Source organism: Eptatretus burgeri, chromosome 13 (assembly GCF_056783735.1).
Source record: "Eptatretus burgeri isolate ZD-2024b chromosome 13, Ebu_testis_v1, whole genome shotgun sequence".
Classification (NCBI taxonomy): domain Eukaryota; kingdom Metazoa; phylum Chordata; class Myxini; order Myxiniformes; family Myxinidae; genus Eptatretus; species Eptatretus burgeri.
The window spans coordinates 49,940,278-49,965,023 of NC_140973.1; the positions used below are offsets into that span (position 1 = coordinate 49,940,278).

The 24,746-nt window shown below is 43.0% G+C and overlaps 1 protein-coding gene across 1 annotated transcript in view; it reads right to left on the reverse strand.

Moving 5' to 3' along the window:
- Positions 1-24,746, reverse strand: part of LOC147014439 (transcription factor EC-like) — a 160,184-nt gene that overhangs the window by 92,698 nt on the left and 42,740 nt on the right. Inside the window, 1 exon segment of the mRNA XM_085852386.1 lies at positions 5,521-5,748. Coding sequence (XP_085708512.1) covers positions 5,521-5,748 — 228 coding nt within the window.

The window sequence follows — 24,746 nt, forward strand, 5'->3', positions numbered from 1 at the left end:
TGTTGGTGGATGTTAAAGATCCGGTGGTGTCCTTCACCAAGAATTGGCGAGCTATCAACAACATCCTGAACAAATTACAAATTCCTGCCCTGATTAATTGTTGGGAAGACAATGGCAAACCATCTAGTAACACCTTTACCAAGCAGCCAAAGACCTACCTTCAAGCAGTCAATCAATGTTCTCAAGGTCTTTCTATTTTTGTCATTCACAATTGTTATCTTTTCGAATTCTCTGCTTTCTTGATGGTGTATGCATCTGACATGAATGATGTTCCTCCATTTTGGTCATTCACTTCTTTCAAATTTCTCCATTCAGTCACTACCTGTGTGTTTCTTTTACTCACTCATGATGTATACCTCGAAGTAGACACTCATCAGTGTAAATCTTTACTCACACATTACACTTCATTTCACCATGGTTTCTGCAATATGTTTTAAGGTTAAATCAATCCTGTCTCATTGTATACCTGTTCTGACACATTGAAGAATGAAAAATAATCATAACATAATGTAATCTCCCTTTTGGGTGCAGAGAAAGACAACTTGATTTGAAAACCTACACCTTATGGTTAACACACAGTGGACACAGGTTCGCTATGCCGCGCTCGATGGAAAGAAAATGGCTTCTAATTGCAAGTTGTCGCTACTGTATATACAGGGACTAGTTCTACTTGTCCACTGATGCAGATCGACACAAACCTTTACGAACAACTTGGGTTCCTCATAGTGCTTGTCTTAATCAGTTTAAATATATAGACTTGGCAGACCAGAATCAGTAATTTAATGGCCAAATTAATTGAAAAGAGGGCGTCAATATCTACCTGCTTTTGTCTGAATGGGACCATGGAAAGATATTGTTTGTGTGATGTGTTGACTGGATTGGTTGAAACAAATGCTTTGCAGGCCAGAAACTTTAATTTTGTGACCAATTTTGAACTCTGATACTTGTATAATCCTGAAAAAGGCTCTAATCTGAAATGTTTTCTCGTATATAGAAGTTGTTTGAATCCATTTCTGTGCCAAATCACAACTCCATCAAGTCATTGACTCAAATATAAGGGAATGGAAAGGCATCATGTCAAGGGGAGTTGGATGTGCTTGACAGCTCGAGCAAGGCCCTTCCTTGCCAAATTTGTGATCTGGGGGAATGGAGCCAATGTACCTCCATCCCAAATATTGGGTCTGGGTGAATTGAACAAAAGTACCTCCGTGCCAAAATTGGGGTCTGAGTATATTGGACCATGGTACCTTCATGCGAAAATTGTCTGCTTGTATTGGAACAAGATATATCCATGCCAAATTTGAAGAACAATTGGCTCAGAAATTAAGGAATGGCATGCAATTGTAATTGTGAGGAAAGAAAGAGAGTAAAAAGAAACAGGAAAAACAGACATGCCTCCCCTCCCTGTAGGAATAAAAGTACAGCTCCAATACACCTTTACCTATACTCTTGTAAACTAGAAGGGCACTCAGTAGAGAGCATACCTCCACCAGGCTGATTAATTTATGTTTCGTATCCCACTGCAAGGCTGGATCTGGATTTGGACCTGAACTAAAATTGAATTGGCTTGTTCTTGTCACCTAACCAACTCACCCACCAAGTTTCGTCCAAATCTGTCCATAACTTTTTCAAATATCATGCTAGTTATCATTTAAGCCCTGTCACTCAATGGTGAAGAATCACTTTAAAAAAATTCTCCGATCCGGATCTGGATTCGGATCTTCACCAAAGTTGAAACAATTTTTCATTGTGCATACCCGAATGGCCCACCAAGTTTCGTCCGAATCTATCCACAACTTTTGGAAATATTTTGTTCACAAACAAACAAACAAGAAAGATGTCATACATCGCATGATTCTTGCGAAATCCAAAAAACAAATTTGACCTCAAAAATAATTGGTGGTTGAATTCAGTGACCAGTGATGAATTGAATTCAGTGACTGTGCTCTAAGTTGTCCAGGTGGGATGAAATATAAATCCTCTTCAAATTTCAAGTCAATCGGATGAAAATTGACAATTTCAGAAATACGGCCTATGTTGGTCGATGTTGACCTCAAAAATAATTGGTGGTTGAATTCAGTGAACTGAAATGTAAAACCACTTCAAATTTCAAGTCAAGCAGATGACAATTGAGGATTTTAGAAATCTTACTGAAGTTGTTTGCCTTTGGCCTATGTTGACCTTTTGGCCAATGTTGACCTCAAAAATAATTGGTGGTTGAATTAATTAAGCTGATATGAAAATCGATGTTCAAATTTCTAGTCAATTGGATGAAAATTGAGGACTTTAGAAATTTTACAAATTCGTTGAGCTTTGGATTTTTGACCTCAAAACAATAGGCTTCTTGCTTATGACAAACTCTAGCACGTGGTGAAGTTTTATGAAAATCAGTTTAAAATTGTGACCTGTAAGCGATAAAGATTTTAAAAAAACCAGATAAACAAACAAGAAAATGATGTCGTGCAGAGCATGAAACTTGCAAAATCCAAAAAACAAATTTGACCTCAAAAATAATTGGCAGTTCAATTCAGTGGCCTGATACATAAATCCTCTTCAAATTTCGGATTTTAGAAATATCACCACAGTTGTTGACCTTTGGCCAATGTTGACCTTTTGACCTCAAAAACAATAGGTTTCTTCCTTATGACAAACTCTACCATGTGGTGAAGTTTTGGGAAGATCAGTTTAAAATTGTGACCTTGTAGGCAATAAACAGACAGACAGACAGACAGACAGACAGACAGACAGACAGACAGAATAACAAAATAGACAACCAATATACTTGAAAAATCTTCGATTTTCACAAGTGCCAAACAGACAAGGGTGAAAACATAACCTTCATCCACCTTCAGTGGCAGAAGTAACTACAATAACTGACTAGAGAGTTTATAGAACACCTTATCCCACACAGTCTTGAAAAAAAAGGACATGGGTAGGGGTCTGCAAGCAGCAAATTTGATTGGTCAAAATGATATAAAATGCCAAAATATTTTGTCCAAATACTGCTAAACGAAAGGTTTTTGAAAGTGCCAAAAAGGTGATTTGTGTTCTGCAGTGTTGAACTATATTATTACATTGAAATAAAATATAGATTTTCAAGGTTGTCGGAAAAAAAAATCTGGAGTGCACTGTTGTTGATGCGACGTCTTTTACACCACCTTATTTAATACGTTACATTAGTTCTACATGCCTGTTACTTGTGTCCTTGATGATGTCCTTAAAAACAGTAAGTTTTCTGCTTAAAATAATTTTCTATTCTGTTTGACTGTCAGTCAGAATAAAATAATTATCTCACTCCTCTGCGCGCATGTGTGATCGGAACAAATTCTAAGCCAAAATACTTCTGAACGACAGATTCATTTTCCGATTCATGTTCCGATTCGTGTTCAAAATATAACATTCAAATGAAATCAAATTGTTCCTCGATCATAAACTGACGTTTTGTGGATAGGACAAACAGACAGACAGACAGAGAAAGTGAATCAATTGCTTAACCTCGCTTTTTGCTTCGTGTGTGTGGAGGATACCTCTGCTGAACAAAAATCTACAGCACGTAATATGAATGTCAACCTCATGATAAATCATCTGTTCAATATTCACACTCTCACGAGGCAGCAACAAAAGAGCAAACAAAAGTTATTAAATGGTTGTTTTGGAAATAACCTGAAGACGAAGTGTAAGTGTAAGGCAGCACAATAATGAGGTGGTCATGCCAAGTAAGTTCTAAACCATAAAAAGCTTATGTTAACAAAAATTGTTATTGTATGTCAAAGTGAACATTGCGTTACACGATTTATTGATGAACTTGCCGTTTGTCACCATAATGTGTGAAGGCTTTAATTTCATATTGAAATGTTCCTGTTATACTCATTCACCTGCTTTTGGAAACTTGTAATTTCATGAAATCAATGGAACAGTGATCAGAGCATCCAAACCACCATCCTAAGTAAGGAGTAGCTGACATTTCAGACATTAGCCCTTCACCAGGTGGTTAATGGCCAAAACATCATCTTCTCCTTCCTTTACATGGTGGGTGCAAACATCGATCAACTTTCTGTTGCTTCCGTTGCTTGTTCTTCCTATCCCCCGATATATAACGACGCTTGCCTAATAGTTCTGTAATTTTGGAACCTGTAATATTTTGAACGGTGATTATATTGGTCATGATTTTTAAAAATCCATTTGTAAACCTCATAATGATGTGGGACCAAGTTAACCGGGTCCTGTGATTCCTCATGTAGTAACCTGTTGTATGTAAATGCAGCTCCACTCCCGAGAGCTCAATAGAGTTGTGAAAATACACACACACACACACACACACACACACACACACACACACACACACACACACACACACACACACACACACAATACAGGTCTAAATGTTATGTGTCATGAGAAAGTTCAACATCGGAATAAAAGTGCAATATATACAGATCAACTCGATACTACATAAACTAGATGCTGAAGAGGAAAGGGACACAGCAGCATGCATATGTGTCCAGCATTTGTATATACCATCACAGGAAGTGAAGCAACAAAAGCCTTCAGGAGAACATGCATGGACATTGACAGAACCGGTAGGAAGCTCAGGTGTGGATACATGATTGTATACATGTGTAGAGTATGATGTCTATGAGAGAGTCTCATGAAAGGTGAGTTCCTTCCCCTACTACCCTCTCTATTCCCAAATATAAAAAAACAAAAACACCTTCGTGAGGCACCTCTGTCTACCCCACTCATGTCCACCCCACTCCTCTCCCCCTCCCCTCCCCTTCAGTCAAATTAAATAAATAAGCTGATACTTTACATTAATGGTAAAGCACAGGTTTGGTGGGCCAAATTGACTCCCCTTGTGTCCAAGTTCCTTGTATTTTACAAGAGCCAACTAGTCCACAGAAAATGAAAAACGTTTGAGCTGAAATAAATGATACTGTTGATGAAAACTTCCCTTTAGGCATCTGTGATTTCATTTTTCAGAATAAGAGTTGGCTGCTTTTCGTTTGTCGCACAAATCTGATTTGGCAGTCAAGAGCACTCGGTTTGATTATATTCTCAATGGGTCAGTGACTCAGGTTGCAATACCGAAACATTTGGATAGCTGGTTAACTAGTTAAGGATGAAAATGCTGTCCAGTGTAAACGCAGGCAAATCGAACAGAAAAGACCAAAGACCAAGAAAGAACCCAAAGAAGTAAAAAGCAAAGATTGAGTCATCAGGAGGAACCTGGATAGGATTCGGGTTTCAGCCGCTACTCCACAACCCTGAAACCCATCCAGGCACAGCCAAGTGAGCCTCGCAGAAAAAATTCTGCAATAATTCACTTCTCCTTGGAGAGATAGTAAATGAAAGAGAGAAATAGCGAGGAAAAGAGATGAAGAAGTAAAAGCAAGAATTAGAATGAAGAGAATTGTGAAAATTTTTTTAGAAAGAAATGTGAAAGGAACAAAAAACAAAGATGTCGGGAAGAACCCGGACAGATAGATTTCAGCAGTTACTCCCCAAACTTAGCTGTCTTACCTCGTGCTCACTGTTCACACATAGGTTAAGCATGGTCATGTGACCGGAAGCTGAACATCCTCCAGCTTGCACATAAGCATCATCTGGATGGAGTGGTGGAGTTCCCTGGATGGGATGGACACCTGGCAATTTGTGCGGTATGAGGGAAGCTGAGAGGTACGGTTTCACCTGCTGCAGTGGCACCGGTGAGAGCGAGAACTTGGTTTGGTTGTCCAGGTGGGATGGAATCTATTGAGGGCATTAGGAAAGTAAAGATTTGGCAATATAATTTCAATGGATTAAATGTTCGACCATGTATAGCAATAAAAATGTCCTCATCAAGGAAGCGTGTATTTTTTTTAATCAGTTAAAGTAAATAGATCCAGCAAGTTGGAAACACGAATGAAAGTTAAATTACAATCAGCATTTGTTTGACTCATAAATATTTGGATAATACGTCACAACTGCACGAGCGTGTAGTTACAGTGCTCTTCACCATCATCATCATTGTCAACAACATCATCACGATCGTCATGTCATTCAAATACAACTTGTATCGAGGAAGCCGAGTGTATATTAACTCAGAATGTGCTTGTGTTTTACACATTCGCTGGAAGTGATTACTCTGTATTATTGTAATAGTAATGTCATAATATAATTGATGACTGATAATTCTGGGGAAGAGGACATGAGATGTTCTGACTTAGAAGCTGAGCAAGTGCAAAGTAAATAATAAAAAGTAAATTTGTTGTCAATTCATTTCCAACACCAGGCTAATCAGTTACCTTAATAAAACTGAGTAAAAATAAAATAATAAAATTAAATGAACAAATAACAATACAGATGACGGCATTCCAACCTTGAGAGAAACGTTATGACAAAACAGAAAGTAACTTACATACGAGTAGTATGGAGGGCAGTCCATCATAACCGGCACATTGTTCCACATTTGTGTGACCACAAGAGTTAGAGGGAATGGTTATTGAACAAATTGTTCTTCACACGTTTTATGGTCGTGGAGAGATTGAAGCGACGCTGGTCAGCACTGAAAGCATGAACCATAAAGTTCAGAGTCCTGCACTCTACTGTAATAAGAGCAATTCACCCATTGGCTGGTGTTGGCACAAACTGCAGCCGATGCGTGAACTGAACATCTCATGAAAAAGTCTTTCTCCTTGGGCGTTTTGCGATGGAAAGAAAGTTGGTCACCCGCTGATAAGCGTAAAGCATTCCTCTCTTTGATATTCTTTGACGTCTACCATTCTCCATTTGTCTTCGCAAATCACATGCTCTGCCTGAGAGCGCCGCCATGGTCGCGCGCACATATTACTAAGGGGGTCTAGTGGTTTGCCCTGAAGCTGTGACATACTTGGAGTCAAAGTGACTGACAGCTGTCTGGAAAGTGCGGTCTGTTTTGGGCTGGAGGCAGACAGACCATTAGCAACACACAAGTGTGCATTGAGGGTTGATCAGTGATGAGGGCCCCCTGCGTTCGATGCTCATGACCTCTCATGACAAGCCAGAGTAATGCAGCCATCAGTGTATTTGAGGCATTCACAAGGAAATTATTTTGCAGGCCAGCAGTATGCAGGAAATTTAATGAATGCACCTTGCTTATATAAATCAACTGGCTGGAGTACCTGGTGTCGCATGTTCCTGTTCTAATCCTGTTGGCATTTTGAAGAAATCAAAATTTATTTTTTTTGTCAGGGCCTAAAATATTTCCCTCCACCCACTAAGGAATGGGGTTTGGGATAACAAAAAAAATCCAACTTAAAAAAAATTAAAAATATTTTAAACGTGTGCCAAAAACACTCCCGACACTCACTAATGAACCTCTAAAAGTTTGCTGAAGATCTGTTTGGCCATCTCTGAGAAAAATGGCGACACACGCATACACATCTCTCTTATAGTAGTTACCTCTGCCACCAAAATGTGGACCGAGGTTACGTTTTCACCGCTGTTTCTCTGTCTGTTTGGCTGTCTGTCTGTGAGAAGGGTATCTCAACAATTTATGGACAGATTTGGATGAAACTTGGTGGACAAGTTGGATGTATTACAAAAACGAATTGATTTGATTTTGGTGAAGATTCGGATTCGACAACTTTTTAAGTGATTCTTCACCATTGACTTATAGGACAAAACTTTAATTTTCATTTATTAATTTCGCAGGTATGAAAAACAGTGCAGGTATCCAGATGAAATACATGTAAATTAAAGTAAAATCCATACACAAAGAGACTATTACATATACAAACAAGTGGTGCCAGGCATAACAAATCCCACCCATTTAAGGCATAAAGTTATTTTGGGGATCAAATTTAAATTTGATACATCCTTAACCTGAATGTTGATTATAAGGAATAGAATAAGGAATATTTTAGTCTTAGTTTGAAGTCAATTAAATCATTTTTGACGAAGTTATGACTGTAAAATGATTTTGACCTTTTAAGGCCACGTAAGTTCAAAGGTAATGGTGTCAAATGAAAGCCAAAAAGGACTTGATATATGTCTTCCATAGTAAACATGCACATTCCAAACCTTTTTTGATTTATAATGGAAAATATGTAATTTTGACAAATGACATAATAATGCTTGAATGTGATAACAGTTGTTTAAATCATGGGTACTTGAAACTTGTAAATTATGTGAGTCAAGAGCTGGTCTAGAATAAGGTTCACGATAAGCTTAGTTTGAAGTAAATCGGATCATTTTTGACGAAGTTATGAGCGAAAAACTATTTTTGACCTTTTCGTGACCTGACCTTGATCTATGACCCAATTGGACCCAAAAGTTAATGGGGTCGTCCGAGGTTCATTACCCACCTGTGGATACAATTTGTCAGTGTTTGAGCCTGCCGTTTTCCCGTAAAGTTGTATTTTCGTAACCATCAGGTCAGGTATGGGAGCATGTGCCAGAACAGCGCGTCGCTGCGTCCACTTTCCACCGGTACTCCAGGGGCCTCCGTCTGGCCATCCCCCAGGCAGATGCGAGGCCCATCCCCATCTCCTTGAGATGATGGTCAACCTGCTGCAACCATGAGGCACGTGGTCGGCACACTGGCCTCCTCCACTCATGAGACTCCCTCGCTGAGATAATCTGGTGAGCAGGATCAGCGTCAGGAAAACGAGCAACATGTCCATACAGCTGCAACTGACGCTCACGGACTATGCAGGTAACAAATCTCATCCGAGTCTCTCTCAGCAACCGCTCATTGGACACAAAATCCGACCAGCGATAGCCAAGGATTCTCCGAAGAGACCTGGTACCAAAGGAATTAAGTCTCCGTCTCAGATCCTTGGTCAGAGTCCAAGTCTCACACCCATAGAGCAAGACTGGAAGTACCAAGGACCTGAAGACTCGGACTTTCGTCCTCCCGCACAGGTACCGGCAGCGCCACACCCCATGATCCAGTGAATCCATGACTCCCCAGGCCCGACCCAGACGTCTATTGACCTCTGACTCGCAGCCAGCAGAGACATGAATATCACTGCCAAGGTAAGTGAATCTCTCCACGACCTCAACATCCTCACCACAAACAGACACAGACAGGACAGCAGCATCCAAGATGTCACCGAAAGCCTGGATCTTAGTTTTGACCCAAGAAACCCGTAATCCCAACGGCTCCGACTCCTCATTCAGCACCTCGAGGGCCCCCAAGCCCCAAACGATGCACCGCAACTTGATCTCTCCGACATCCTCCCTAAAATCCAGTCCATACAAGTGCTGAAAAGTGTGGGGGCAAGTACACATCCCTGACGAACTCCAGTAACAACTGGAAATAAGTCAGAGATGGTACCACCACACTTCACAGCACTCTCAGTACCAGAGTAGAGTTCAGACATCAGATCAATCAGTTTTGGTGGCATCCCACGAAGACCAAGAATCCTCCAGAGGACATCCCGATTCACTGAATCGAACGCTTTACAGAGATCAACATAGGCTGCAAGCAGCCCCTGCCGAAACTCTCGTCTGCGTTCAGTGAGGACACGAAGGGCAAGGATACGGTCAATCGTTGACCTCTTTGGTGTAAAGCCTGACTGCTCTGGACGCTGGTGCTCAAGCAGATGGTGGTGAACCCTATCGAGAATTATCCGAGCAAAGACCTTGCCCGGCACTGAGAGCAGCGTCACCCCTCGGTAGTTGTTGAAGTCTTGGCGATCACCCTTCCCTTTCCAGAGAGGGACAACAAGGCCCCTCTTCCAGTCAGTTGGGATGATGCCTGTGTTCCAGGCAGAGCACAAAACTGCATGCAACGACACGAGTGCAGCATTTCCACCAGCCTTGAGAAGTTCGGCATGGATGCCACAGATCCCTGGAGCTTTGCCCCGTTTCAACCGGTTCACCGCAGCCCGTGTTTCCACAAGCGAAGGTGGACCACAGTTGATTCGAGGGTCAGCAACAGGGATTGTAACACCCTTGACGTCCAATTCGACAGCTGGGGGAACAGCCTGGTACAACCGCTCAAAGTAACCGGCCCAGCGGGCCTTCACTTCAGACTCCTCTGTCAAGAGCCTACCACTCTCTGCTCAAACTGCAGTGCTCCGAGGGATGGGCTTGGATGAACGTAATGCGCGAATTCCCCTGTAAGCGGGACGAGAATCACCTGTCCACAGGTGATGCTCTACCCCCTCACAGATTCCTCGCACATAGGCCTCCTTGTCCACCCTCAGTGCACGTACAGTTTTACGTCTCAGCTCCCTGAACAGCTCAGCTCTGCCATTCAGCCTGGCCCTGCGACTCTGGTCAATGGTATCCAGTGTCCCTTGAGAGACAAAATTCTTCTTTGCCCTGCGGTGAGCTCCAAGGCATCCACCAGCAACATCAAGGACGGTGGTCTTGAAGGCGCTCCACAACTCTTCAGGACCCCCCAAGGCACCCAGACCCCCCCAAGTGTCCACTCAGCCTGTTCGCAAACTCCTCAGCTACTCTCTCATCCCTGAGCTTGGCAATATCCAGCCTAGGCTGGGATTCTACCATTCTCCAGGATTTAAGGTGCAGCTTTAGAGTTGCTACAACAAGCCTGTGGTCAGTATTGAGGAACTGAGCACTCCGGTAGACCCTGCAGTTCTGGATCATCCTCCAATGACCGTCAATGAGGACATGGTCAATCTCCTTTGCCACACCGCCAGCGTTGGAATACCAAGTCCAGCGATGAGCTTGTGGGTGCTGAAACCATGAACTAGCCACCCTAAGTCCATGACTTCTTGCAAAGTCAAGGAACTTAGTGCTATTCTGGTTCATAGTTCCTGACTCATGGGGACCAACACACACCTCATAACCATCCCTATCAGTTCCAGTCGATGCATTGAAATCCCCCAAGACTAGAAGTGTATCTCATCTGGGGCACTGATCAACCACAGACTCGAGTGTGGCGTAGAATGCATCCTTCACGGTGAGATCACTCGCCTCAGTCGGAGCATAAACAGAGACCAGGGAAATGACACCTAAGGAGTGACGAATCCTTAATCTCATAATATGCTTGTTGACCGGTGTTACCTTAATTATCATTGGGGTCAGCTTATTGGACACAGCTACAGCAACTCCTTGGGTATGGTAACCATCAGAGCGACCAGACCAATAGTAGGTGTAACCACCCACCATTATCTCGCCGCAATCCGGTCTCCGAACCTCAGAGAGAGCTGCAATCCCGATGTCCAAACGCTTGAGCTCAGATGATAACAGAGACAGGTGATCATCCTCTCTTAGGGATAGGACATTCCAGGCACCCACCCGAAGGGACCGCCTCAGGTTAACCCAAGGAGATCATGTCGTCTGGTGGACGACACCTCAGCATGACTCCGACACACTCTCCCGCAATCTGACCCAGGGATGTTACCCCGTGGTTTCCCTCCTATCATCAAAGATTGGGGGTCCCGAAGGCTTTGCCCCAATCCCGTCATCCGGTGAGCTGCCCTGCGAAGGGAAGCTGAGCAGGAGGTACTCCCACGGAGTGGGTTTTCAGATTTTTTTGCGTTTTTGCGTTTTGCGGAATGAAGGGTTTTTCGGTGGCCGGAGTGCAAATCCTACCACCAACCTCCTAATAAGAAGTAACCCAACTGGAGGACGTCCGCAGACACAGTTGGCCACTAGATATGGATGGCCGTTGGCTCACAAGGAGCTCCTCCACCCTTTGACAGGTTTTGTTTTTAATCCTGCTGGGTGTCCATATCCAAACACCCCCCTCACCAGAAAACCTGGTGGGGGAGACGGTTTAGTCGCCGACAACCCGACCATGGAACAGGTTAGTACAGGTTTACATGGTACCTGTAGCAGGTCACAGATCGAACCTGACCTGACATGAACCATGTTTTAGTTTTAATGGAAAATTTGTAATTTTGACTGATGACCATGACCCCCAAAACTTCGGACCCGACCGATCTTCACAAATATGCATTTTTCACTATAGGAATGGGTATGATTATAAGTGACAAATATAATTAGGTTCACTATAAGCTTAATTTGAAGTAAATCAGATCATTTTTGACGAAGTTATGAGCGAAAAACGATTTTGATCTTTTCGTGACCTTGACCTTTGATCCAATTGAACCCAAAAGTTAATGGGGTCGTCCAAGGTTCATTACCCACCTGTGGATTAAATTTGATAGTGTTTGCTAAAGCCGTTTTGCTGTTAAGTTGCTAACAGACAGACAAACAAACAGACAAACAAACCGGACGATTACAATATCCCGCTCCCTCCCTCCGGGGGGCGGGATAATAACAGTAAAAACCACAAAAATATATCACATAAGGATAAACTTGGTGGGCAGGTTGGGTGTGTGACAACAGCTAATTGATTTGACTTTGGTAAAGAATCGGATCTAGAAACGAGAATTTTTTTGTTTGTTTTTTTTAAGTGGAAACCCCTGGAACCCCCTCCCCCCCCCACCCCGCTTCCCCCCATCCCTTCAATTCTGAATCAGTTTTACTCCAATTCCAATGTCTATTTGGCTGCTGTGTCGACAGGAGTGATAACATAACCCCGTGGATGTGCCTTTCAGAACAAAATATTCAGTCTTTCAGAGAAGACATCACACTCAGTGATCCACTCCACATTGCCTGCCAGGTCAGGTCACATACAGGTCATATAGGACAGTGTGTTGTTATGAGTGGGATTAGCTATCCCGTCAGCCCATCCCCGTAATATCAATAAAGAGACCAAATAAATTAACATCATCTTTACCCAAACCATTTTACCTTTGTGCGATTTCCAATTGCGATATTTCAAAAATACACTACATGGCCAAAAGTATGTTGACATCTGCATGTCCAACATCTCCTTCCAAAATCATGGGCATTAATATAGAGTTGGTCCCTCCAACCCTTTTTATACATGGTCCCCCCCCACCCCACTCCCCTTTTTGCTGTTATAACAGCCTCCACTCTTCTGGGAAGGCTTTCCACTAGATGTTGGAACATTGCTGCAGGGATTTGCTTCCATTCAGCCACAACAGCATTCGTGAGGTCTGGCACTGATGTTGGGTGATTAGGTCTGGCTTACAGTCGGCATTCCAATTCATCGCAAAGGTGTTTGATGGGGTTGAAGTCAGGGATCTGTGCAGGCCAGTCAGGTTCTTCCACACCGATCTCGACAAACCATTTTTCGATGGACCTCGCTTTGTGCACAGGGGCATTGTCATGCTGATACAGGAAAGGGCTTTCCCCAAACTGTTGCCACAAAGGTGGAAGCACAGAATCCTCTACAATGTCATTGTATGCTGTAGCATTAAGATTTCCCTTCACTGGAACTAAGGGGCCTAGCCTGAACCATGAAAAACAGCCCCAGACCATTATTCCTCCTCCACCAAACTTTTCAGTTGGCACTATGCATGAAGGCAGGTAGCATTCTCCTGGTATCCGCCAAACCCAGATTCATCCGTTGGACTGCCAGATGGTGAAGCGTGATTCATTACTCCAGCGAACGTGTTTCCACTGCTCCAGAGTCCAATGGCAGTGAGGTTTACACCACTCCAGCCAACGCTTGGCATTGCGCATGGTGATCTTAGGCTTGTGTGCGGCTGCTCGGCCATGGAACCCCATTTCATGAAACTCTCGACGAACAGTGCTTGTGTTGACGTTGCTTCCAGAGTCAGTTTGGAACTGTCGACAGATGAATTTTTCCACGCTACACGCTTCAGAACTCGATAGTCCCGTTCTGTGAGCTTGTGTGACCTACCACTTCGCGGCTGAGCTGTTGTTGCTCCTAAACGTTTCCACTTCACAATAACAGCATTTGCAGTTGACTGGGGCAGCTCCACCAGGGCAGAAATTTGATGAACTGACTTGTTGGAAAGGTGGCATCCTATGACGATGCCATGTTGAAAGTGACTGAACTTTTCAGTACGGCCCATTCTACTGCTAATGTTTGTCTATGGAGATTGCATGGCTGTGTGCTCGATTTTATACACATGTCAGCAACGAGTGTGGTTGAAATAGCTGAATGCACTAATTAGAAGGGGTGTCCGCATACTTTTGGCCATGTAGTGTACTTTTTGGAACAATCAATTTCCGTTGGGGTGACTGCAAGTAGCGCATCTTAAGATCAACAGCAGATCCTGGCTCTGGGAGTGCGTGGCTTATTTGAACATCTCAAACTCGTAAAGGGTTAGAAAAAATAGGTGATACAGATTACCGAGATCTACAAATAAGGAAAAGGAAAAAAAAATTCACACTTAACCTGAACCCTTCCTTTGCAGACACCAACTTGAAAATATTCTTTAAAAAGTGAAGCTTCTATTAGCCAACTCTTCAGTGCCATGTTGGTTTATTGTTCACTCCATGTTATTTACTCATACAACACCACTCATATGCTTCATCATACAGAGTGCTGCACCATCAGCAAATCATCAACACCACCTCCTTCATCCCTCCTCCCCCCCCCCAGCCACGTGATTCATACTTCTTCTTTCGTATGCAACACATGGCTGTAAGTAACATCATTGGCTGAGGGTTCCGAGCTGGGCTGCTGACACAACACCCTCTGTAGGTGAGGGCAGGACATTGGAGTTTGGCCATGGTACTGGCAATAGCTCACCTATTCTTTACCAAAGACACCGTGGGATCTTTAACATCCAACAAGTGATGCTGGTAGACAAGGTACCCAGTTTAATGTCCATCCTGGTGACGACACACACATTGATGAATCACCATGCCTGCGAGACACCAGGATGACAGTTTGTAGCTGGGCGAGATTCAAACTGAGGCTGGACGGCTCAGAGGTGAGTGTACATCGGCTTATCTCTAGGCAATCCTGCCAGCCAGGTATTGCATACAAAGGAAGAAGCAGCTCACATGGAGTGGCACCATCATGATGACCTGGCGTGATGTTTTCTGTGCATGAACAAACATTTTTACTGTACTCAGGAAGGTCGCTGACATAGAATTATGAAAATGAGTTGAAAAACGACAGTTTTTTTAAAGCTTTTCACAAAAGAAAAATGTATTTTTGGTGGAAATTGAAGTTATAATGTGAGCAATAAAGGTCAGGGGTTATCACTGAACCCAGCTCATTCGGTATCTATCACGGCGATGCATCGATAACTGAGTCGTGCAATGACAATGCGAGTCAGACTGGGTGTTGCACATCATGGTGTAATGTGAATGTATGATGCATTAGCTTACTAAGGCATCACTTACAGCCAGTTGTTGTGAGCGAATGCATACCGGACTGGGATTCCATCCCAAATTCAGCCCGATGGTTGCATCATTAATGAGGCAGGACTACGCCAATGATGCAGTGCCCCCTAGGCATTCAGAGAAGGATTTTTGTGATTTGTTTAGTGTGCTGCCAACAACTCGCCTACTCCTCGTTGAAAGACACCATGAACTCTTTAATGTCCACCTGATAGCAGATAAGATAGCATTATTATATCGGCAGCGTTCTGACAATGGAAACCAATGTAACGTTGAGTGTTCTGTGACAGTCAAGTTAAGATTTCTAACCTAGTTTATCCACCATATCAGATATCTAGTCAGTATTCATACTCTCTGCCAGTCATTTGCATTACTTCTCCTGCCCCACGTTTCTGATTCCTGAGTCATGAACTGCCTGGCCTCTTCTTCATTGCTGAGGGTAAGTACTAAAGTCAGCTTTGCACTGTCGGCTGATTGTTTTTGTCCCCCGCCACTCCGACAAGGTCAGGGACGGGGGACATTGAAATGAGCTCCGTCCGACCCGATCGATCATGTCGTCCATGTACTTTTGTGTACGCAATAGTTCAAAAATTGTTGAACATTTAGCTTTCTTATTGCAAATATCTATTCCTCATGACATTATCGCAACCTGATTGGATTTTGGCTGTGATTGCCTAAATTCTGTTTCCATGGCTACCATCTCGGTGACTTGCCTTGTGTACGTGATATTTCAAAACCCGCTCAAGATTTAGCTTTCATATTAAACAGATCTATTCTTCATACCACCTAAAAAGGTGGGGGACCGAGAGCATCAGCTTCTTGTGTTAACTTTATTTCATTAAAAAAAAAAAATAACATATTGAGCCAAGTGCCGACAGGTGCTTCACAGTGGGTATGCTTGTGGTAGGAATATCAAACTGTGTCATACGGCTTTTTAATGCATGAACTACTATTTTAATAGCATAAATCTGTCCAAACTCGTAAATTGGTTTGTAAGGCTGCTTTCTGGGTAGACCGGTCATTGTAAATGGTAAACTATATTTGAATAACTAACTAATTTGAGATGGCATGTCAGTAGCGGTGATGTTAAAGTGTGTATAAATAAATAATGCAAGGTGAAATGTAGGCAGCGGTGATAATAAACTGTATATAAATATATAATTCAAGGGGGTACATAGGTTGTGAAATGGTAAAAGATATATAAATAAGTAATCAAAAGTGGTATGCTGGTAGCGTTGATGGTACCATGTATATAAATAAATAATTGAGTCAATGGGGTATGTCTGTGGTGGAGATGGTGGACATTGCGAAGTGTATATGATTGAATAAATGATTTAATGGTTGCGTTTTGGTCCTGGAGATGATAGTGTGTATATAAATAATTAATGCCTCTCAAAAGCATATTCAATTCCGTCCCATTCCCTGCTGTCAAAAAATTATTTAATTGCCAAAATTTGGAAACCCATGACTGAGGCTACAATCCCAAATTCATTTGATGTGCCTCGTGCTCAGACAATATTGCATACATGTGCAAAATTTGAAATAAATGTGTCCAATCGTCAAGGAGTCGAGGCTCCAGACGGACGGCGCCAAATAATATAAGCCTCCAGCTGGGCTTCAACTTCCTTTGTACAATTGTCTCATCATGCTTTTGTCCTGCATGTATAAAATGAACAAACTCTCATGTGAGTGTTAGATATGAGAATTTCAAAATTTTTTGGTACAAATGCTTTAAACATTTACCATCTTGTTTAATGTGTTTAATGAGCGAGAAAGATATTTCAATGTTTAAACATCATAACCCCCTCCCCAAAAAGAGACATTAAATCGAGTTCATTTGTCCCATAACATAGTATCTCCTAACAAGCTGTGAAACTAACTTGAAAGCAATTCAGAAACTTTCTCAAATGTATGATAAACTTAAAAGAGAATAAAAAAACTGGTCTTAATCGTGAAGAATATTGGCGTTCTGCCTTGGCAGCCAGGTTGTTGTAATCAATGGGTAGTTGATGTAAGTGTGATCGAAGTTTGACCCAGACTCGGTGGTGTAATGGTTAGAGCATTTCCTCTGAATCTGGGAGGCATGTGGTTCGAACCCTGACCGAATCATCACAAAGACTTTAAAAATGGCATGTGCTGTTTCCTTTCTTACTGGTTCGTGCTTAAAAAAAAAAAAAAAATGGAACGGACAAAGGACTTTTGATTGGCAACCATTGCACAGCCTTGATGGGCCTAATGGCCTGCATTGAATTTCCTTATAATGGAACTTGTATTATTATCGTTATTATGAGCAGAGTACCCGCCCAACGGGCGATTTCGTTCCAAGCATGCAACATGTTCTTCTGATGCACACCTTTATTTGGGCGGTGTATAGGCAACTGACAGCTCTGTGTAGGCAAAAAAACAAAACCAGGGTTATGTGCATGAAGCACAAACATATCTACTGCTTATAATTCAAAACACCTCACTACATTGGAAAACGTGGGGCAGGAATACTGCCCTGGAAATGATAGAGACTTGTAATACCCTCTCCCACCTGGAGGTGGCGCGACACGAGACACATTTACATGGAGAATAAGGGTCTCCTCCCTCCCCCCCCCACCCCCTTCCACTTCCCAAGACCACTGACAAAGATAAAAACACCCTGATTACATTAGTTGGGGTCATGTTGATTCAAGTCTGGATGGAATTTGCCCACAACTGTCTCGGAGTAGTAGCGTGACAAACAAACACACAAACACCGGTCTGTGAATTATGGTGAGGATCAGGGGAGAAAGGGGGAAGTGATTGTGAATTTAACGTTTCATCTTTATTTACTTTTAACATTGCTCTTAACAAACGGCAACAGGAATAACGCAGACATGATACGCCAAATGACCTTCTCATGCACCAAAGTTCCCTGTGTATGTTTGTGTAATGTTGTTAAGAACAGGAAAAAATGGGGAGGGAGGACAGAAAGTTGTGGGTGAGGGTGCATGGAGTTGGAAGAGAGAGATTGAGACGTTGGGAAGGGGGGAGGGGTGGGGGATTGAGGACTTGGGAATTTGAATTGCGGTTGAGTACTTGGGGTTTGGGGCAGTTGAAGACTTAAAGAAGAAAGGGGGAGGGATGAGTTTGCTTGGGGGAGGGAGGGCAGAGAGGGGACAGGTGGGATCAAGGGGTTTGAGGCATTTAAGGTGGGGAGAGTTCAGGACATTGGGTTGGGAGGGCATTTGAGGATTTCAAGAAAGGGGAAGGGGAGCACAGAGTTTGGATGTGGTGGTAGGGGAGGCTGACAGGACAGAGTTAGGAGGGGGGGGTAGGGACCTGAAGCCACATTTTACATTGTGCAGAATTTCCATGAGCCCCACATAGTCCGATTGCATCCTTTGGTTCCTCCATGTATTTTGGGTAATCTTGGTCTTTTAGGTCCTTGGGATCTTTTGAGTCTTCGGGGTCTTTTGTATCCTCTCGTTATTATGGGTCTTTTGGATCTTTTGTGTCCTCGGGTTATTTGGATCCCCTGGGTCCTCTGGATCTTTTGGGTGTTTTTTTGTTGTTGTTTTTTTGTATACCTTGGTCGAGGCTCATATGAGAGCTAACACACAACGCACAGCAAGGGGGCATGAGACAAGAGAGGCAGGAGTGGGAGGGACAAAACAGTGGGGAACAGACACATTAGAAGATCTGTGGAAGGGAGAGGGATGGGACGGGGAACATGGGGAAGAGAAGATGGACATTACAGGGACTTTCAGGAAGGAAAGCAGGGGAAGTGAAGGAAGTGGGCTTGGGTGGATTATCAGGGGTAGAAAAGATCGAGGATTTGCATGGGGGATGATAAGAGGTGGTGGTGAACAGCTGTTTTGAAAGCCTGGAGGGAAGAATGGGAAAGAATAGAGTGAGGGAGTTTATTCCAAAGGTGGGGAAAAAGAGGAATGAAAGAGTGAAGGTGAGCAGTGATTCGTGATTTTGGTAGTTTTACCAGAAGGGGGTTGTTGGCGGACCTTGAGCGCCCTGTGGAAATGTGGTGGGGACAAATCGCAGAGAGAGCGGGGGGGGGGCAAGGCTGGAGAGGAGACGGTAGAAGACAGAAAGACCACCGACCAACCTGCGGTGATTGAGTGAGAGGCCCAAAGACTCAGCTTCATTGCGGGAGATGCCGATGATCCTAAATGCCCTGGTTTCGGCAGCGTGAAGCCGAGAAAGGTGGGAGGCAGGAGCACCAGCCCAGAGGGGAGAGCAGTACTCCATCAGGCTATGGACAAAAGCTTTGTAAGTGGTCAGGAGCTCAAGAGGGCCGAGGAAGGACTTTGCACGACAGGATTCCCAGTCGGCGACTGGCTTTTGAGGCGAGGTTGGAAATGTGACTTTCCCAGGAAAGGTCATGGCAGATAGTGAGACCCAGAAGCTTGAAAGAAAAGACTTCTTCCAGAGGATTGTTGAGAGAGTGGATGGGGGGGTTTTCTAAACGGTCCTTTTGAAGAGACATAGTGAGAGTGTGAGATTTGTCTGGATTGAAAGACATGTTCCACGTGTTGGACCAGTTTGTGATTTTACCCAGGTCTGCAGTGAGCGAAGAAGCTGCTGCTTGCCGGTCTGATGGATGACAGATGGTACGCAGAGGGTGGAGTCATCAGCAAATAAATATAGAGGATTTTCCAGAGAGTCGGAGAGATCATTGATCAAAACCAGAAAAAGAACAGGGCCCAGAACACTAGCTTGAGGAACTCCAGCCTGGACAGGAAGAGGGGATGAAAGAACTCCATTTAGGGCCACGATGATGACAATTGAAGTCACCACATAAGAGGAAGAGAGAGTTTGGACGAGAAGATAGAAGATGGTCCATGTTTTCGGATAGTGAGGTGTAGATGGAGTCATCACTGTTCGGTGGACGGTACAGTACACATATAAACATGAGGTGGGAGTGGAGGGGAAGCCGAAGCCAGAGGTATTCCTGGGGGTGTGGGGCAGTGAGAGCAGTGCATAGAGAGTGAGGAATAGAGTCTTTGATGAAGAGAGCAACACCTCCACCAGGATGAGGCTCAGGTCTGTCATACCGGAGGAGGGAGTAACTGGGGAGAGATACTTGGGAGTCAGACATGTCTTGGGAGAGGAAAGTTTCTGTTTGGCAGATTATGTCTGATTTGTCAGTGGCAGCCGGTATGGAAAGATCTGAAAGGTTTGAGCGAAGGCCCCGGATATTTGAGGTCCACACTTTTAATGAAGAGGTGGGGAGGAGGCTTTGGGTGCAGGAGGTGTGGGGGGAGGGGGAGGGTAGGACAAGGGGCGAGGGGGGGAGGTAAAGAGGGTTGTTGAAAGAGCGTGGGGGATTGCAGAATAGCTAGGGGAGGGGGCCGAATGAGCAGGAGAAAAGGCTCTGTGGTGTTCGGGAGAGGGGGGACAAGAGAGGGGGAAGAAGGCAGTTGAGGATTTGAGGAGGAGGAGTGAAGAGATGGAGGTGAGAGGGCAGTGGAAGGAGGCAGCTCAGTGGATGAGAGGGGGGCAACTTTGAGAAGGAAGAGTGAGGGGATGAAAGGTGGGAGAAAGGTGAGGGGGGAATTTTTGAGAGAGGTGAGAGGGAGGCTTGGAGGGAGAAGAGTGGGATGGTTGCTTTGAGAGTGAGAGTGAGGGGTGAGGGGGGTGAGTTGGCACTGAAGTTGGAAAAAAGAATGGTTGATGGAAAGCGAACATTCATGGCTAACTGGGTTTTTTTAAAGTTTTAGGTCAGAGATGCGATTTAACACAATTCTTGATGGATGCAATTTAGGCGAATTCAGAGAATGGAGAGAAGAAACGCTGTAACAGTTGGATTTTTTTAGGCAAGGAATGAAGGAGAGGTCAAAATGAGAGTCGTCTGTTAAAATAGCAGAAGAGTAGTGCATTATGAAACAGTAAAGAGTACCACACGTGTGAGAGAGGAAGATGAAGCATTATAAGATCGTTTTTGTTATTATTATTAATGTTTGAGAGAGTTTTCAACAGATTAGGTCATGGAAGTGTTGTAGAAAAAAATCGAGGAAGAAGAAGAGGAGGAGGAGGAAGAAGAATAAGAGGAAGAAGAAGAAGCAGAATCAGAAGGTTGGCGTATTGTTGTTGTTTTTTTTTGTTTGTTTTTTTAAAGATAAGAAATAGAGAGATTAGTTGGGAGAATGGGGGACATTAGAAAAGTGGGAAGGATAGAAATTGAAGGTAATGGGGAGAGAAAAAAAAAAACGATCGAACACCGAGGGGAACCGGTAGGCCTCAAGCCTAGGCCAAAGTCTACGCCTCAAACACCCGGTAAGAAAGTCGACAAAAACTCACAAAATAGCACGATTTTTTAAACAAAACCGAACTAGGAACGCACAGTGACACGTAGGTGAGAAAATTAAACAGTTAAAACGGGACAAATAATGACCGGAAACTTAACTTTGAGAACGTCAGCAGAGAGCTCCTAAGGAGACCTCTCGACGCTCCAAATCCGGAACCGGTTTGGACTTTGGGTCCTCGGAGTCTTTTAAATCCTTTGGGTTTTTGAATCCTTGGAATCTTTTGGGTCTTTGGAGTCTTTTTGGTCTTTTGGTCTTTTGAGTCTTCTGGGTCTTTTGGATATTTGGGTTATTTGGGGCATTTTGGGGTCTTTTGGGTATTTTGGATCTTTGGGTTTTTTGGGGTCTTTCAGGTCTTTTTGGTGTTTGGGTTCATTCAGGCTCTTTTGAGATCATGAAGGGTCTTCCTGGAATTTGGGGTCTTCAGGGTCCAGTGAGTCTGTTGGGGTCCATTGGGTTCTTGGGGTCATTTAGATATTTTGGGTCCACGGGGGTGGTGGGGGGGGTCTTTTGTGTCCTCTGGGTACTTTGGGTTAAGTGTTTCAGGTTACAATTGTGGGTGACGTTTGGTCAGCTATCCAACCAATGGGTGAAGAGTGGATATACATCCATACATACATACACTTGCTCCATAAATATCGATTATTAATTATTTTTGTTATATTAATTATTATTATTATTGTTATGCCAACCACCATGGGAAAAGCAAAGAAAAGCTGACATTCCGACAAGGTGTTAACACCCCAAATATACACTTCTCTGCTTCCCATGGCTTGATTGAATCAACAGATGTTGATACTTCGATCAACACTCCTTTGATTCCACCCATTATGGTTAACTCAAATGACCATAGTATCATGTTTATTAATACGTTATCAACAACCTCCAACGAGTCGGGTTAAATATTTTTGTGTTAAAATATTCATCCATTTCAACATCTCAGACCATGATCAGGTTTAGCTGTCGCTGCATTTACTGGAGATCCATCCCAGAAACAAGGAATACAGTGGAGCATGCAGTAAAAACAAACTGGATCACACAGTTCGAGGATGTAGAGGAAAAAGACAATTAAAAGCTTTGGTTTCAATGTATCCCTACACTCAGACCTTGTATCTTTGAAGAGAGACTTGAACTTGAACCACAAGGTTAAATATTACACCAAAATAAAGCAAAATTTCAAATGATGAACAGAATTCTCTCAAAACCTGAGTATCTGAATATCAGACCAAAGTTAGTTCCAAAAATCATATTTTCATATCGCACGGAGCGGTTAACGAGGTCGAAATAACACCCAAGAAACAATTGTATGAACCACCTCTGGATAAAGGAGTGACAGAGGATAATGGCGAGAGAGAATAAATCTACATAAGCTTTGTGGCATTCGAAATAATGTACTTGTAAGGGCAAAAAGAGAGGGTGGAAGAAGTTGTGAGGATGAGGAAAATGAGAATCGTAAAAGAGACGTGAGGGTTCGACTTGAATAATGCAGCAACAGCCTTCTTTGTTCTTCCTGAGAGCTTTCCATGGGAATGTCCATATTTCAACACGTAAAGTGAAGAATCGTTGTACTCAGAAAGTGCATGCCAAATCTGAGGTCGAGCAGCACGGAAAATTTTCTCAGACATGTAACAGATCAGTGACTGTCCACCCTGCGGACTTTTTTCTTTCGACTTTGGCAGCCTTCGAACACAAACATTTTTATGATTAACATTTGGCTCCTTTTGAAGATCCCTACTTTTGCATTACCCACCATTATAAATTCAGATGCTTCGATAAAATCAAAACAAATCCATAATTTAATTATTCATTGACCAGAGGTGTTTGTAGATCCCTCTTCTCTCAAATGACAATTAAGCAACCGCTATCACATGACTGTCCTGATTCTGATGTGTCGTACTGTTACAGTACGTCGGTGCGGCTGAAGCAGTTTATTGGCAAGGGTTATACTGGGTGGTTTGCCATTGCCTTCCCAGAGATCATGACTCTAATTATTATAATGTGCTTAATATGACCAAAGAACAAGCTGCGCAACATATATTCCACTTCGGTAAATTATAGTACGAACATTATTGCCATGAATAATTGTGTTGGTAATTATCATTACTTTGTTATTATCACCAAACCACGCTGAAAAATGTCGATCACCTTTTTCAAACATTTTCAAAGAAATGACTATTATAATAGATATTATTAATAATTATTAGAAGGAAAAAAGGGTCCGACAGAGTGGTGCAGAGGTAGCGCACTTTCCTTCAACCATTCTTTTTTGAGTTTGATTCCCGACATCACTATAAACTGTCAGAATCGAGCTTCTCATACGTGGGTGGTGTGTACCAAAGAGTGCTGTCCCTCAAATGGACCATACGCCTGGTGTCCCGTTGCGTAGCATTAGTTTGTGAACATTAAACATCCCACAACGTCTTTCCCTAAGAATGGGCGAGTTGTCTCCACCACCTCGAACAATTTATAAATTCCTACCCAAAGCACTTTCAGTCGAATGTCAGGCCCAACCAGCCAGTTTGTCAAAGACTTGGGCCAAAAGCTTTCCCTTTCTGACCCCACAAGAAGGTGGTAATAATTGCGGCTGATGAATAAGTAAGACAGAGAAGAGTTTAAAAGCCCAAATTGATCTGGCCAGTACTTTCACAATTATTGTGAATTCCACCTGTTGTGGTCATTCATCAACATATTCTGGAGTTATGGACGCTTGAATATAATCATGGAGTTATCATCAATAACATCAATATCTATACCCTTACAAAAAAATAATAGCCCATCCTATCTATACAAGTATATTATAAAAGTATAGAAGGTGATGAAATATATAATTCTGAAGTATAGATAAGGTTCTCATTGACTTTTTCACAGGTAAGAACAATTTGTCAGACTTCTCCGAAAACTTTTTCTGGAACTTTTGTGAAGTCCACACCCCCAACCTTGTTTGTAATAATTATTAATTAATGGGAAATATGACGACGCAATAATAATAATTAAAAAAAATCAAAGCCTCAGCATAACTTCCACCTGCCTTGGAACTTACTTGACTCAGCCAGCCGTATTCCAACATAGTGGCCCAATTCAACAAGCCTTGCACACAGATGTGTCCTACAAGACGCGTGTGTGGAGCGCTGGCCGTCTAGAGGAGTCTGCACAACAACACTTAAAAACCAACCCAATCTGCACTCATGGTTAATACACACCGATCTGCTTTTTGGGATGCAATGGATAGAGAAATCCTGGAAGGGGTGCAATGGGGGATGGATTGGACTGTGGCGAAAATCACAGGGCTAATTAACAGCATTCTTCAACGCATTACAAGTGTACCAC